The 16,429-nt window shown below is 31.4% G+C and overlaps 2 protein-coding genes across 2 annotated transcripts; both read right to left on the bottom strand.

Annotated features, from left to right (window-relative positions):
- Positions 1-903: 903 nt before the first annotated feature.
- Positions 904-3,428, bottom strand: LOC108906999 (farnesol dehydrogenase-like). Its single transcript, XM_018710454.2, has 4 exons — positions 3,201-3,428; positions 2,346-2,807; positions 1,243-1,398; positions 904-1,008 (listed from the first exon to the last, which is right to left on the bottom strand). Exons 1-4 carry the CDS (start codon positions 3,306-3,308, stop codon positions 967-969), a joined length of 768 nt encoding a protein of 255 aa, XP_018565970.1. The 5' UTR covers positions 3,309-3,428; the 3' UTR covers positions 904-966.
- Positions 3,429-5,591: 2,163 nt separating this feature from the next.
- On the bottom strand, positions 5,592-12,410 carry LOC108906982 (farnesol dehydrogenase-like). Its single transcript, XM_018710435.2, has 4 exons — positions 12,170-12,410; positions 9,793-10,254; positions 8,196-8,351; positions 5,592-5,756 (listed from the first exon to the last, which is right to left on the bottom strand). The coding sequence occupies exons 1-4, from the start codon at positions 12,344-12,346 to the stop codon at positions 5,715-5,717; spliced, it is 837 nt and encodes a 278-aa protein (XP_018565951.1). The 5' UTR covers positions 12,347-12,410; the 3' UTR covers positions 5,592-5,714.
- Positions 12,411-16,429: the final 4,019 nt, after the last annotated feature.

Here is a 16,429-nt window from a genome sequence, read left to right as displayed (position 1 = left end):
CATTTTTCAATGCAATTCACGGGAAATCGTAGTTTACGTCGTAAACTTTATTTTGCGAAAAATTCAAGTCTTAATATTTATAAACAATTGCGCTACGATTTTAAAAAAAAATTCTTATCTTGGCTCCTGTTGGTCGTAGAGGGTACTTTTTGTTTTTAAATTTGTATTTTTTGCCAGCTATTTATTACATCTATTTTCGGTGAGGTAGCATAAATAGCAACATTTTATTCAAATTGTTTATAAGCGAAAAACGCACGGTTTTTTAATGCACAATTTGAGAATGTTAATGTCAAAAAACGGTGATATTTTTTAATAGGTCGCTTAATTACGTCTTTAAGATTACAATGCTTTCAGAATCATGTTTGGTTGAAAATGAACGCAGGCTTAATGTTCATAACGTTTCGAGCCTCCGTTATAAACAAATTGAATTGTGCGAAAACTATTGCACCTACAGCGCCCACCTTTGGCACACTTTGAAAGTATGACAAAACCCTCAACTTGTCATAGGTTTTATAAAATTTTAACAATAAATTCGATAGTTATAAACAAATGTAAAAATAGGCACTTTTCTTGTTTTTCTTGCAATAACTTTTTTGTTTATTAACCGATTTTAATTTAATAAGTCTCAGTTTGTAGATAATTGTATTCCCTACAAGCCGTCTGAGAGTCACTCTTCGCTAAAATTGATGGTTTTCCCTGCAAAGTGAAAATACTGTACTTTCCTCATATACTTGTTTAAATAGAAAAGTTAGACAATAAAATTTTTTGACTCACGAGATGAGAGATGTTTTGTATTATGTTCCTTTAGACAATTTTACAATAATCTCGCGGATAGGACTTTTTTCAAGTAAAAATTTTATTTGCTTGGCCTATATGTAATGTAGTAAGTTTTTAACAACAACATTGACAAATAAATTTTATTTTATTAGCAGAAATAGACAGATGTTACATATTACATAAATATTTTTAAAATTCCTCATTGATTGGCTTTATAGTCAGTTCGTGGATCTGGAAGAAAGAAAATTGTGTCGTATAAATTGTTATAATAGTGTGGATAGGTAAAGCAAAAAATATGAAAATATGAATTTAGTAATTCTTATTATTAGGTAGCTATAATAGTTTTTACCGAAATGTATTTGACTACATTATTAGTATCGTGGACTACTGGTCATTAAATTAATTTTACGTTACGATGAAGAGGAAGAAGATTCTGTTAATTATTTATTGCAATTGAAAATGTACCTGTACGTGAGGTGGTGTGGATAAAACGTATGTAACTGCGTCTGCTACGTCTTCAGCCTGCAGGAGTGTTTTAAAAGCTTTCAGAAGTTGAGGATCATTCCGGTGTTCATTGCTGGGTTCTAATATTTCGGTTTCTGTGGCACCAGGACTGACGCTCTAAAATAATCAGACATAATAATCTATTATTATCAGATACATGTATAAATTATTTTATTAGAAATTCTGTAGAAAATAAAAAAATGTCATTTCGTCCCAGAGTAATATTATCCATCCAAAATTGTTCAAGTTAAAGTTTAATTAATAAAGTTACAGGGATGTTATGGCATCTAGTAGTTTAGTTGTTCTATATACAGGGTGTTACATTGTTGTACTGACAAAATTGTGTAGGGAATTTCACATAAGGCTACCTACTCCTTGTATTTTTCTACCTTGTTATCAAAATTATAATAATAATAAGGAGCAAAGTTTTAGAAAATTATCCTCTGTAATCTCAAATAAATATAAAAAGAAACAATTGAATGCTGCATAAACTAATTACAAAAAAAAACACTAAAATCTCTCAAAAACGAAGCGTTTGTGTTCATATGTTTTTTTTTTTAAATTTTAGGTCAAAAAATCAGCTGCATAATTTTATCAATGGTTTAACATTTTTATAGAAGTTCGTAGAAGTAGAAAATCTTCCTGTCTGCTGTGCTGAAATATTTTCTGTAAATAGTTTGTTATTGGATATCATTATTTCCCTTCTGCATGTAATATTTTTAAAATTTTCAACAAATTTTGTCAATTCTTGTTTCTGAAATACGCTTTAATTATTACAAATAAATTTGTTTAAATCTTTTTNCCTTCTGTAATATTTTTATAATTTTCATCAACAAATTTTGTCAATTCTTGTTTCTGAAATACGCTTTAATTATTACAAATAAATTTGTTTAAATCTTTTTTTGGTGTATTGACATTTTTTCAATAATTTTGAAATTATTTTGTTTATGGTTTTGAGTTTTGTTGTTATTTCTGAAAAGTTTCTCTATGATTATAAACGATTAATAAAATCTGTCATTAACATTCTAATAATAAACTTTTTCTCCAATGTTTTGATTGCTTACCGTAATTTTGATCTTAGATTCCACCGAATTCAATTCCAACCTCAAAGACTCAGTCAGAGCCGTCACCGCGAACTTCGTAGCCGGATAGATATTCAGACAAGGCACATTATAGACCTTATGCCCAGCAATGCTGTTTATATGGATTATGTGCCCATCGACACTGTTCTCTTTCATACTTTTTATCGCTTCTCTAGTAGCTATGCAAAGTCCAAGCACGTTGACGTCCAGCATTTGCTTCCACGATTCCGTATCTCCCTCTGAAAGACTACCCAGTTTAATAACACCAGCGTTGTTGACTAGGATGTGTACAGGTCCTAGGTTGTCCTTTACCCATTTGAACGCTTCTAAGATGTCCTTTTCTTTGGTCAAATCCGCCCTGACAGGGTGGAGCTTTCCCTTTTTTCCGGTGAGTTTTTGCGAGAGTTCATCAATTTTTTCTTCTCTTTTGTCTAAGCCGACTACCTACAAAAGAAAATTATAATTTATGTACTCAAATCTAAAGTACTCCATTCTACAAATAGAAGATGGTTCTTAAGGGTTGTTTTAATGTCTTCATTATTTTGTTGACTTTTGGCTATTTTCAAAGGAAACAGAAAGCAACAAAAAAACACCCTGACTGATATTTTAAATCTATTTGTTTTCTCTACAAGACTACTTATAATTTATTGGATTGCAACGAAGTACACCTACACACGTAGCAACTAAACTTAAGTGAGGATCGTATTCGTTTTCCTTTTCTGCATTTTACAGCGGTTATACTTTTTCTTCAAAGCTGATGAATAAATTTTTTATTTGAAATTATATCTTAATTATTTTAATTAATGTATAAACTTATAACTATCTTTCCATGCATACCTGTAATCCATTTTCAACAAGCGCTTTGCATATAGCTGCTCCCATTCCAGCACCGGCACCGGTAACTATTGCCACTTTTCCAATCCAACGATCCATGGAAAGAACCATTTTGACTACTATATGGTTTAGTAATACGTATATTGTGACTGGTGCTATTACACAGGAAAAATAGTTAATTTATATAGAGACATTATAATTCCCCCTTTTCCATTTCGTTTCTTTCGAAGAACTGGGAATAATATTATCTAAGCAGAGGGCAAACGTAATACAATAACCCTTATAATAATTGTAGATTTGTTAATTAACCACAACTCATTCATTATCATGTCATTATTAATTTTTTAAACTCAGTAGAACCATTGGTAAATAATGAATAACAAAAGAAAGTTTATTTTTATTTTCATTTATGTATAAGATAATTATGTACGGGGTTAATTTTATCTCAATCAGGTTATCTTCCATTTCAGTGTATTAAAAAAATGTCTTTAATAAACAGTAAACAATGTTTCAAATTATTATAAGAGTAATACAAATTTTTCCTATAATATAAAACGTTTTTAGTGCAATCGTTTGTATATTCATAAAATAGTAAAAACTTTTCAAGTTGATACTCATGTTCAAAAAAGATTCTTGCTCAAAATAATACATTTTCCTGCTTATAATTTGTATGAGAATTTATTGTACACCTTGTACAATACGGATATCCTTGAAGTCGAATAAATATAAGAATAAAGTACATAGTAGTTAAATCTGGAAAATTAAAATACTTGAATTTTTTAAATTAAATTTATATCTTTTGTAGTTAATGTGATAATTCCAGTACTTTAGTCTTTTTCGATATATGCAACTGTTATTTCATTGAAACTAAATATTTATTATTATAGAACGTTGCAAAGAAAACGTCATATATCTCTACTAATTATACACAATGTTATACATTCTTCTTTGTACAATAGTTGCACATTTGTAGGTATTTTACGGATTGGATTTTAAGGACAAATTAAATTTCAGTCAGTAGTGACCAATTTCTTTTAGTCGGTTGTGATATAAAATAATGATAATATGAAAAATAAAGAAAGAACACAATATAAAACATTTAACTGTATTAGATTCCACTACCAAAACTAACATTATGGGGCTTTCTTTGTGAGAATGAATTCAATTACTATTTACTACTTTAACAGTAGAACAAGCAGTAGTAGAGGTAGCGTCAGCATTGTTGTTTCAAATTTTCTTTCCAATCTGAATTTTCTGTTAAAGAGAATCTTCGATATATCCTTCAACTAATTTCGTTCGTTTTTTAAATATACAAAATACTTCAAATTAGTGGTGCCTGTATCATAATCTTACTCAGAAGTTGCCGATTTGTGAAATGATGATTGATATAAGTCTCTGGATTTCCTCGTTTCAGGAACATGGAGAAACAGTCAGCTGATTGTTGTTGTCTGCGGAACCAAATTTAGGTATTTTTAATACGTACATCTATACTGAGTTAATTTTATTAAAAAACACTAACTTGTTGGGTTGTCCGCAAATTTCTCCAATAGCGTTTGACTGCATATTCACGACGATAAATAAATATGATCTACGATAAAAAGTTAAATAAAAAAATTTTTGGTTTTTGAGTTACAGGCCTTCAAAGTGGTCAAAAATACCTTTTCCTTTTAGCGGTCAAAACTTTTACAGTGGTAGTACTTTGTTAAACGGGCTGCAACATTGAAAATTTCATTTTATTAAAAAAATTGTCTGAAAATCGCCTACTAAAAACCATTCTTGAGAAAAATTGCATTATTTGCAGGTCTGTATGTTTTGGTTTGTGTAGCATTGTCACGAATTTAAAACTTTGAGTTCAGTTGGCGATGAAAACAAAAAGTTGATTGCTGTGGCTATCAGGTAATGTCATTTGCTTTAAGTGGGAGCGTACGTTTATTTTAATGTTAATTGATTTTACTACTTTTTTAAATTCGTTGCCTTAGTTTATTTAGGAAGAAGTTTTTATTAATATCGTTTTATTAAATGAATATTCCATTCATTCAATGACCAAGAAAAACAATAAAAATATTAGTAGAACTAGAAAATGCCAAGATTTAACAAAAGAAGAGAAAATACGCTATGATGACAGCGATGATATATCAACAAGATCTCACTTGCGTATGAGGTTATTCTTCCCGAGCATGCGCATTAGGAATGACACGGCTAATGTTAAATTTGTACTTTATTTAAATTAAGGAATATTCTTTTATATCGTTTTTTGTAAGATTTAAGCACATTACTGTATCCACATAAAAAGAATTCCTTAACAAGGGAGGAAACAGAATACAATAGATGCAGTTGTGACAGATAATAACTTGGACGAGATAAATATAAATTACGATTGTTAAATGCATTTTTTATTAAAATAATAACTGGTATGACTTTATAATAAGTGTATTAAAGTATTTAACAACAACATTGACAAATTAATTTTATTTTATTAGCAAAAATGTGCAGCGGCTGTGTATTACATAAATATTTTTAATATTCCTCCTTTATTGGTTTTATAGTCAGTTCGTGGATCTGGAAGAATGAAGAAAATGTTATACAGGGCGATTCACAAATGGTGACCAAAAATGAAACCTCTTATTTGGAGAATTTTAAGGGAAGTTTTTCCTATAAAGTTTTTATCTAGAAGGCTTCGTTAAAAAGATACAGGATGGTAAACTTCAACAAATATTTTTAACATTTTTAAACAATTTAAAAATTAGTAAGTGAAATAATTTGAAATTGTTCACATGTATTTATGTAAATATAGTCCAAAATCTGGAGGCTTTTCCTAAAATTTACATGCTCAAGTTGCGGAGATACAGGGTATCGGTGGTATATTTTTCTAAATAAAATAGTACGCCCCTACTTTACGGGAACACCATAATATTTTCGCATTCGTCTTTCAATTTTCTACAAATTACTGCCCTCTTATATTTTTCGAGAAAAGCCTGATTTTCGAGTAAAACTTAAAAAACGTTCTGAAAACGCACCGATATTCGAATATAATGCTTTATAAAATTATATAGTCGGCTGCGATAGCAATTTTGACATTCTGAGCAGTTAGAAGAAAGAATAAATAAAGCTTTTCATCAGATTCAAGCAACAACAAAATTCGAACAAATTATATTTTCGTTACAAAAAAGATGTCGGGCCTGTGTTCGTGGGAACGAAGGTATTTTTGAGCATTTACTGAAATAAAATTATTAAAATGATGACTAATATTATTAATTTCTTTATCCCAATAAATAACCGAATGATTGGGTTTGTCATGTCATTTAAGTAAAACTGCTTTCAGTTGTTTTTTTAAGTTTTACTGGAAATCAGTCTTTTGTTCGAAAAACATAAGAGAGTAGTAATTTGCGGCGTGTTATTTTCTTTAGAAAAATATGCCACCGATACCCTGTATCTCCGCCATTGGAGTATTTAAACTTACTAGTTTTTAAATTATTTAAAAAAAAATTAAAAATATTTTTTGAAGTTTGACACCCTGTATCTTTTTAACGAAGTGTCCTAGCTTTGTAGGAAAGACTCCCTTAAGATTCACTAAAGAATCATTTTTGGTCACCATTTGTGAATCACCCTGTATAAATTGTTAATAGTGTGGATAAAGTAAAAAATATGTATTTAGTAATTCTTCTATTCTATTATTATTATGTATACAGGGTGTCTGCGAAAGGTTGGGAAATCTCGAAGCTGGAAATTGTTTTTTAGAAAACTGTAAATAATTTGGTTCATACGATAGTTGAAGTGGCATTAGTTTAATTTAAGGATTAAAAGTTGCTTAAAAATGAAATGCATCAAAATTTGTATACAGGGTGTTAAAAAAATAGTGTAAAATATTTAAGGAGGTAATAGTATGAATACAATACGCATATTTGGGCCGACGAAAATTCTCATGCTCTAATAGAATCTGGACATCAGGCACGTTTTTCATTAAACATTCGGATGGGTATTGTAGGTGACAGGTTTCTAGGTCCTGTTGTTTTACCAAACCGATTAACAGGCGCTGCTTACCTCAACTTTCTGCAGAACACACTGTATGAGTTTTTGGAAGACATTCCTTTGAATCAGAGGCAACAAATGTGGTTCCAGCATGATGGTGCTCCAGCTCATTTTTCCATGGCCGTTAGAGAGCATTTACATCAAACTTTTCCACATAGATGGGTAGGAAGAGCCGGACCTGTTTTATGGCCTCCAAGATCGCCTGATCTGAACCCTCTAGATTTCATTGTTTGGGGATATTTGAAGACATTAGTGTATGGTACTCCTGTAAATAGCCTGGAAGAGCTGCAGCTACGGATTAATCAAAAGTGTCAAGGAATCCAAACCAAGGAGGGTGTTTTCGAAAGAGTTCGAATATCGTTGAGACGAAGATGTCGTGCCTGCTTGGAAATGAACGGAGGGCACTTTGAACATCTTCTGTAACTTTGTTTTTTGTTTGTTAAAAGCTTTCCTTTGTCGGTTTATTCCTAATAAAATAAAATGTTTGAAAAACGAATAGCAGTCCATATATCTAGTCCATAAACAAAGGATTTTCTTTCATGACTTCAATATACAATGTCCGTAATTCTAAAGGCAAAAAATTCCCCTATTTATCAAATGAATAGGGCATAATTGGCGCCCCATACAACTAACGCCAAAATTGGTTAAAAATTTTTATTTGTCATGTAAAAAAACATAACAGTACCATTTTTTTTGTTTATACTCCAACAGTTTTCAAAATTATTGAGGAATAAAATAAAATTCAAACATTGAACGCCCGCCCTGTATCTTTGAGACCAGCAATATTTGCATAAAGCATATTTGGCTCAATCGACTTATTTTGGCCACCAAATATCTTCAACCCAACCTTACGCAGACAAAAATGTCTAAATCAGTATCGTGGACTACCTACTGGTCATTAAATTAATTTTATGTCAGGATAAAGAGGAAGGAGATCCTGTTACTTATTTATTGCAATTGAAAATGTACCTGTACGTGAGGTGGTGTGGATAAAACGTATGTAACTGCGTCTGCTATGTCTTCAGCCTGCAGGAGTATTTTAAAACCTTTCAGGGGTTGAGGATTATTCCGGTGGTCACTGTCGGTTTTTAATATTTCGGTTTTCGTCGCACCAGGACTGATGCTCTAAAATAATCAGATACATGTATTAAATTATTTTATTAGACATTCTGGGACTTCACTGTCTTCCATATTCCACAGATACAGTGTTTTTCTGTAGAAAATAAAAAAGTGCTAGTCTGACCCATAGTAATATGATCCAGCCAAAATTGTTCAAATTGAAATTTAATTAAAAAAGTTACAGGGATGTTATGGCTTTTAGTAGGTTGTTCTGTATACAGGGTGTTGCATTGTTCCGCTGACAAAATTGTGCAGGGATTTTTAGAAAACAGTCTACTCCTTGTATTTTTCTATCTTATTATCAAAATTATAATAACAATAAGGATCAAAGTTTTAGAAAAGAAACAATTGAATGCTACATAAATTGCTCTGATTTAAGTCAAGTTAATTTTATTTTAATCCAGTATTCTTATACAAATAAATTCCACTCTTTTGCTAAATTTGCAGTTATATTTTAACAGTTGGATATTTATTAGAAATATTCAATTCAGTTGTAAATTTAGCAAAAAGTAAGGTTTAATTATATTAGAACTTTCCTTTTTTTTTAGTAGATGAATTGGGATAATTCGCTCACAGGTTAGGGCACCAGACTTGGAAACATATTGTAACAGTTCTATTCAAAGTTAGCCATAAACTACGCAAAACAAGTGTAGCTATTCTTTAAATTACATTTTGTTGAAACACAAGTATAAAAAAGTTTACAAAATAAATAAATTTCCGATAATAAATTATTCATGAATTTATTTACTGCGATATTGGTCAATAAATTAACTTAGTTTATGATATTTTTTTCCAATTCGCTTTATTTCACGATCGTTTNAAACTTCCGATAATAATTATTCATGAATTTATTTACTGCGACATTGGTCAATAAATTAACTTAGTTTATGATATTTTTTTCCAATTCGCTTTATTTCACGATCGTTTTTGGTCTACCCCATCTTCAGAAAAAACATCATATCCGATTTATTATAAAAAAAAAAAATTGCAAATGTTAGGTTTTGGTCATGTATTGTTCAAATTTTATAAAAATATTACGCTCTGCATAATATTAATAATAAAAAAAGTTGCATAATCAGGGGACCAACATTAGGCCTCTAAAAAATCAAGGCTAACATGATTAGCTTTCGAAATATTTGAAAAAAAAACCCGAAATTTTGGAAATCCGTTTTTGTTTCGTTTTTGCCTTGTTTGAAGTAATATTGAAAAAGAAGAACACTTTCTCATAGCAACTTTTTGCCGTCTATCGAATGGAATAATCAATTTGTTTATGGTTTTGAGTTTTGTTGTCTTATCTTCATAATCTCTTTAATAAATTTTAACGAATACTCTCATTGAAATTCTTGAATTTTTTCATTTCTGAAAACTTTTCCTATGATTACAAACGATTCATAAAATCTGTCAACTGTCTATTAATAATTTTTTTTTCAATGTTTTGTTGGCTTACCGTAATTTTGATCTTAGGTTCCACCGAATTCAATTCCAACCTCAAAGACTCCGTCAGAGCCGTCACAGCGAACTTCGTAGCCGGATAGATATTTAGACAAGGCACATTAGAGACCTTATGCCCAGCAATGCTGTTTATATGGATTATGTGCCCGTCGGCACTGTTTTCTTTCATACTTTTTACTGCTTCTCTAGTAGCTATGCAAAGTCCAAGCACGTTTACGTCCAACATTTGCTTCCACGATTGCGTATCTCCATCTGAAAGATTGCCCAGTTTAAGAGCACCAGCGTTATTGATCAGAATGTGTACAGGTCCTAGGTTGTCCTTTACCCATTTGAACGCTTCTAAGATGTCCTCTTCTTTGGTCAAATCTGCCCTGACAGGGTGGAGCTTTCCTTTTTTTCCGATGAGTTGTTGCGAGAGGTCATCAATTTTTTCTTCTCTGTTGTCTAGACCGACTACCTATGAAAGAAAATTATAATTTACGTAATCAAAACAATTTTTTGTATTTAATTTTATTCTGCATGTTCTGTCAGTCAGTCAGATACATACAGCCATCATTTTTGTGCCAGAAATATATCCATCTACATTTTAATTAAATCGGTTAAATTAAAAGTTTAGGAAATATTCGTGATTTTATGTCACAGTGTTTTGTGCAAATAAGGTTAAAATTCTTATGAAATATTTTTCTGCAATACTACTACTTTCCGCAATAATTCAAAAACCCTTGCAGAGATTTAAGTAATTTTTGGGTGAAGTGTACATTTATTAAAGGTCATTAAAACTATATGGTGTTTATTTCACCAGGGGCGGCCTTGGCCAACTTGTCCTCAAGGTTATGTCTTCATAACTTTTATATATCCTAGTTTTAGGTAATTTGATTACGTTTTCCTGAATCTGCAACAAAAAATGTGCTCTTGTTTCATAGCTCAAAAATTAACCGTTTTCGAGTAAATTAGATCTAAAGTATCGACTGCATTAGTTCGTAGTATGCATGTAAAGATTTTATTCTTAACTAGTAGGTACCTGTTATTATAAATAACAAAGTTGTTTACCGTTAAGGTACAGTTTTCCATGTAGCTGCGGCTCAATGAATGTGAAGGAACTAAACAAGTTTTCTATGAATTATTTAATATTTGGTTACGTACCTGTAGGGGAACTAAAAATAAAATTAAAAATTGTGTAACAGAAACGAAATTATGTTAATAAAATGACAATATTAAAAATAAAAATAGAAAATAATTATTTCGATAAATTTTCGAAATGCTGTCCATTTTCTTCTAAAATGCTTGCACCTTCCAAATTACCTCTTATTCTGGTAGTTCCAATTTTAACATTCCCGATCTCACGGACTCTCTGGAAAACTCGTTGGAATACGAGCTGTGAGGGTTGCCTTCTGTTTGGAAACCTGCGTAGATTCTCTCTTTAGGCCACCAACGAATTTCCATGACAGAAACCGTAGACAAATATCACATCGGCATATTCGCTGTGGTAAAATTTGATAATACTTAATATATTGTTTTGTAAACTTAATTTCTCGTAACTTCGAGTACCGTAATTAGTTTCGATATGTACGCTTGTAAACAACTTTGTATTTTATAATGGCAGGTACCAACTAGATAACAACAAATAAAATCGTTACATGCATTTTTCTACGAATTGATGCAGGCGATATCTTAGAACCAATTTGCTCGAAAACGGTTCATTATTGAGCTATGAAACAAGAGCACTTATTTTATTCAGAATCGATTGCAGATTCAGAAAAACTTAATCAAATTACATAAAACTAGGATATGCAAAAGTTATGAAGATATAACCTTGAGAACAAGTTGGCCTAGGTCGCTCCTGGCGTCAGATGCAGTTTTAATGACCTTTAATAGATGTACACTTTACCCAAAAATAACTTAAATCCCTTTTTGAGTTATTGCGGAAAGTTGTTATTATTTTTTTCTAAACAACACCCTGTAACTCAGTGAGAGTGCATCGCGGGAAAATATTTTATAAGAATTTTAATCTTATTTTGGTCTGGTCTATCCCTTGGTAAATTTTTGTACGCTGTATACTGTTTAAAAAACAGTTTCTCCGTTGCGGACATCGCTTAAAGAATCTACTGCGGAAAATCATTCCACAATATTATAAAATTATTTATTATAAACGCACTAGGTAATCCACGCGCGGACGCCCCTGCTTTCAAACTGAAATGTCGAGCCTTACTGATAACTTATTGGATTTAAGTGAGGACCGTATTCGCTCTTATTTTCTGCATTTTGCACCGGTTGTACGCTCTCTTCAAAGCTTTATTCATTTTTTTTATTTGAAATTATGTTTTACTCATTTTAATTAATGTATAAACTTATAACTATTTTTCCATGCCTACCTGTAATCCATGTTCAACAAGCGCTCTGCTTATGGCTGCTCCCATTCCAGCACCGGCACCGGTAACTATTGCCACTTTTCCAATCCAACGATCCATGGATAGAACCATTTTGACTATTATTACGTTTAGTAAGACGTATATTATGACTGGTGTTATTACGCAGAAAAAATAGTTCATTTATATAGAGACATTATAATTCCCCCCTTCACCATATCATTTTTTTTTTAACTTTCGAAGAACATCGAATAATATTATCTAAGCAAAGAGCAAACGTAATACGATAACCCTTATATTAATTTATTTTAGATTTGTTAATTAGCCATAACTCATCCATTATCATGTCATTATCTATTGTTTAATCTCGGAAGAACCATTGAATAACAAAAAAAGTTTATTTTGATATTCATTTATGTATAAGATAATTATATACGGAGTTAATTTTATCGCCATCAGATTATCTTCCATTTCAATTTATTAAAAAATGTGTTTAATAAACAGTAAACAATGTTTCAAATTATTATAATAGTAATACATATTTGTTTGTATTTGTGTTGTAGTTTGTATTTTTATTCATATTCAAAGAAGATTCTTGCTAAAAAATTTTTTTATTGCTTATAATTAGTAGGCTTAGTGCAGCGCGCGCGGAGTTTAACAGGACCGTAGTAAGATTATGAATGAAAAAATTAATATCTTTACAGAAAATATGTCGGAACATATTGCCAAAGAGCAAGGCTAAGTAAAGGATAAAAGCATATATAAATTTAAACGACACCGATAAACCTTAATGTTGAGACAAGGCTTCCGTGGCATACTGAAAGGAGTTAAAACATTATTATTACGTGCTTTTCTAAGTTTTCTTTAGTGAAACGGCGACGTTTATCACTTAATATCAACTTGTGTAGGGAAAATGACCGTTTAACGTCTACTGTTGACAACGGACATTATGAGAAATTGTTGAGGCATGAACTGTATATTAATATATTTGCGGGTAACTCCTTACATATGTTTTCCAAATGGTGTATCCTGGATTCTTTGCATTTTTTTGTCGTACTACTGACTGGGCGTATATTATTGACATCGTTTCTGTACATCATCCATTATATCAAATTGTTGATTTAGGGATAGCACATGTGATTCCAATTTACGGAATTACGGAACTTGGGATTCTCTAGTTTGTTTAATGGAATATTGCTTGAAAGAAAGGCGTCTGTAAGTTCACAGAAAAATACAGTCTTCAGCGCTAGACAAGGCATCGCTCTTCAAATGTCTTGTCACTTTAGTTTTGTAACAAGAATTGCGGGACCAAATTTATGTATCTTCGATACCTACCAAATGCCAAAACCATTACTCAAAATCGTGAGTTTTTGTGAATAGAGATGAGTCAGTAGACTACCACCTACCAGTAACTGGAAAAACAGTAATCGCTGTACATAATTTAACAAAACTCTCTTAATAAACACCAAGGATTATTTGGCTGTGTGTATCCAACCAACTTGTGATATTTGCTATATATCTTCATTTTCGTAGAAGTTTATCGTAGATTTGGGTATTGAATACTGTGCTCACATAGTCGAAGGTATTTTCGTGACTAAATAAAGTAATATAGATTGCAATTCATTAAAATATTAACAATAACTTGATAACTAACCTTTTATAAAAAGTACGTCGAGAAAATTTCTTCCGAGCTTGTACTACATTGTCTGTCTTCCAAATTTTGAATATCGAATATTCCATGACATACATTTCTTTAGATTTTGGAGGAAGGAGATTTACGTAAAATGATAGGACGACTTAAAGTTGAAAAACTTTCAATTTATTGTAGGAAAAGCAAATTATTAACATAATATGAAAAATTTAAATGGTAATAATTCTCGAGCTAGCCTATATCTGTAATATATGATTCAAAGGATCGACATTTTTTCATTGTTATTAGATTTTCTTAAAATGGCTCGATAACTGGTCTTATTGTGAGTTGCTGAACCTGCAATATAGAAAATAAATCATTTGATAATAGCGACAATGATAAAATTTAGCACATTTTTTCAATTATTTTAAAATCTTGCAAATTAATATTAAAAAACTTTGAAGTTACACAGCCCCATAAAAAAAATGGAATATCCGAAAGACAAGACCCTGGTATACGTTTTTGGGTAACAAAGTAACCATACATACGAGTATCTATACGTTTATGGGGTTGGTAAATCTGAATCCGATATCTGCTTGATCCGATCAAGTCTGGGTTAAGGTTAGTTCAAGGTCAAATGTAGAGAATCGATTACCCACAAAGTAAACTAACATATCTATACGTTTTTGGGGTCGGTGAATCCTAATCCGGTGTCCGTTTGATCCGATCAGGTCTGCGTCAAGATCAGTTCAAGGTCAAATGTAGAGAATCAATTGCACATAAAGTAAACCTACATTTCTATACGTTTTTGGGGTCGGTGAATCCAAATCCAGGGTATGTTTGACCTGATCAGATCTGCTAAATTCTAAACTCAAAACACTCAAGTATTCATTTATGCGTATTAAAATTTGAGTAACTAATAATATTAAAGAAAGAAAGCTTTAACTCTAAGCCCGTGACTTTCGAGTTTATTGTTTTCACATGATAAAATTCTAGAATCAGTAAGCCTAATTAAGTAAGCATTAAAACAATATGTCCGTTAATGCTTCAAAGCTTCATGTACATTAATTTACATAGTGAGTTCTTGTTCGTTGCGATTCTTGAGATTCAAGATAAGAGATTTTTTGTTTTGATAAATCACATAAAATTAATTACTACATCTCACTATTATGATATTGAGACTACTATAGTAGGATCATATTCTATGCAAAGTAATAAATCATTGCCTGTCAAGGGAACCAATGAAGTACGCTTTTAAGGGTTTTACAAATTGAATAATTTCTTTATACATTATGAAGGGACGAGGGGATCAGTTCAGGTCTGGCACCCTTGTTCCTACAAAAATTCCTTTATTCTCATAAACTATTTATTTTAAATGTAATTTATTATAAATCCAATTTGTTTCCTAAATTCCACATATGTACTACATTTTACCTCTGTACGCGCCACTGTTGTTTACTTGTTTTTTGGAAGCGCTCTCTAATTGACGGCAAAGCTCGCCAGGTTAGTATTTGACGTATAACCGACCAGTTCGTACACTCGATGCACCTGGGCGACTACAGCTACTACCAGAACACAGTGCGTATGCAGCGGTATTTCAGATTTTACATTGAATTTCATTTTAAATTTGAAATGATTTATCTTACGCCTCCTAAAAATGATGACATGATTTTCCTTTGATAAAAGAGCGACAACTTTTTGCTCTACTTTGCATCGAATACGATCCTACTATACTCACTTTTATGGTATCGAACTATTTTGTTGTCAAAAGATCTGAGAAGTGTACTCAAAGTAGTACTCAAATTTTAATACGTTTAAATGCTTGAGCGTTTTGAGTTTAGAACTTGAGCGTATTTAACAGACATGATCAGGTCAAACGAACACCGAATTCTGAGTCAGCAACCCCAAAAACGTATAGATACATTGGTTTACTTTGTTGGCAATTGATTTTCTACATTTGACCTTGAACTGACCTTAACCCAGAGGTCATCGGGTCAAACGAACACCCGATTCGGATTCAGCGACCCCAAAAACATATCGATTCCAGGATCTTGTGTTTCGGATATTCCCTTTTTTTTTGTGGGTCTGTGTTATTATTATTTTACTAGTTTTGCTTACGTATAATTTTGGATTACCTGTACGTGAGCTGGTGTGGATAAAGCGTGTACTACACCATCCACTATGTCCTCCGAATCAAGAATGGACTTTTCTCGTAACATTTTTTTTAAATAGAGGGCTTCCTCTGGATTCAGGTGTCAACAGTATCGACAAGTCCAGGACTAATATTCTTCAAAATAAAAAACATATTTGATATATAGAATAACTAATTTCTAAATTACTTTTAATCCCAGTAGGTATAGCCTTTTCGAAGTCAATTGAACAAGTATAAAAACACCTAGCAATAAAATTTAATGAGTTTCATAAGCGTCCTTAAAAAAGTTTTCTGCTAAAGGAAAATATAATAATAATTTGTATACTGTATGGAAAAGTTCTATTGTATGTTCATTTGACCAACAACATATTTTAATTATCAATGCCCTCAAACAATTTTATTATATTGACGGTAAGTTTGGTTATGACATATCAAAACACATTTACATTTTTATTAAAATACATTACTGCTCGGCAAGAACCAA

Source organism: Anoplophora glabripennis, unplaced genomic scaffold (assembly GCF_000390285.2).
Source record: "Anoplophora glabripennis isolate ALB-LARVAE unplaced genomic scaffold, Agla_2.0 scaffold317, whole genome shotgun sequence".
In the NCBI taxonomy this organism is placed as follows: domain Eukaryota; kingdom Metazoa; phylum Arthropoda; class Insecta; order Coleoptera; family Cerambycidae; genus Anoplophora; species Anoplophora glabripennis.
Note: the sequence above shows the minus strand (reverse complement) of the source record. Positions and strands in the feature narration are given on the sequence as shown.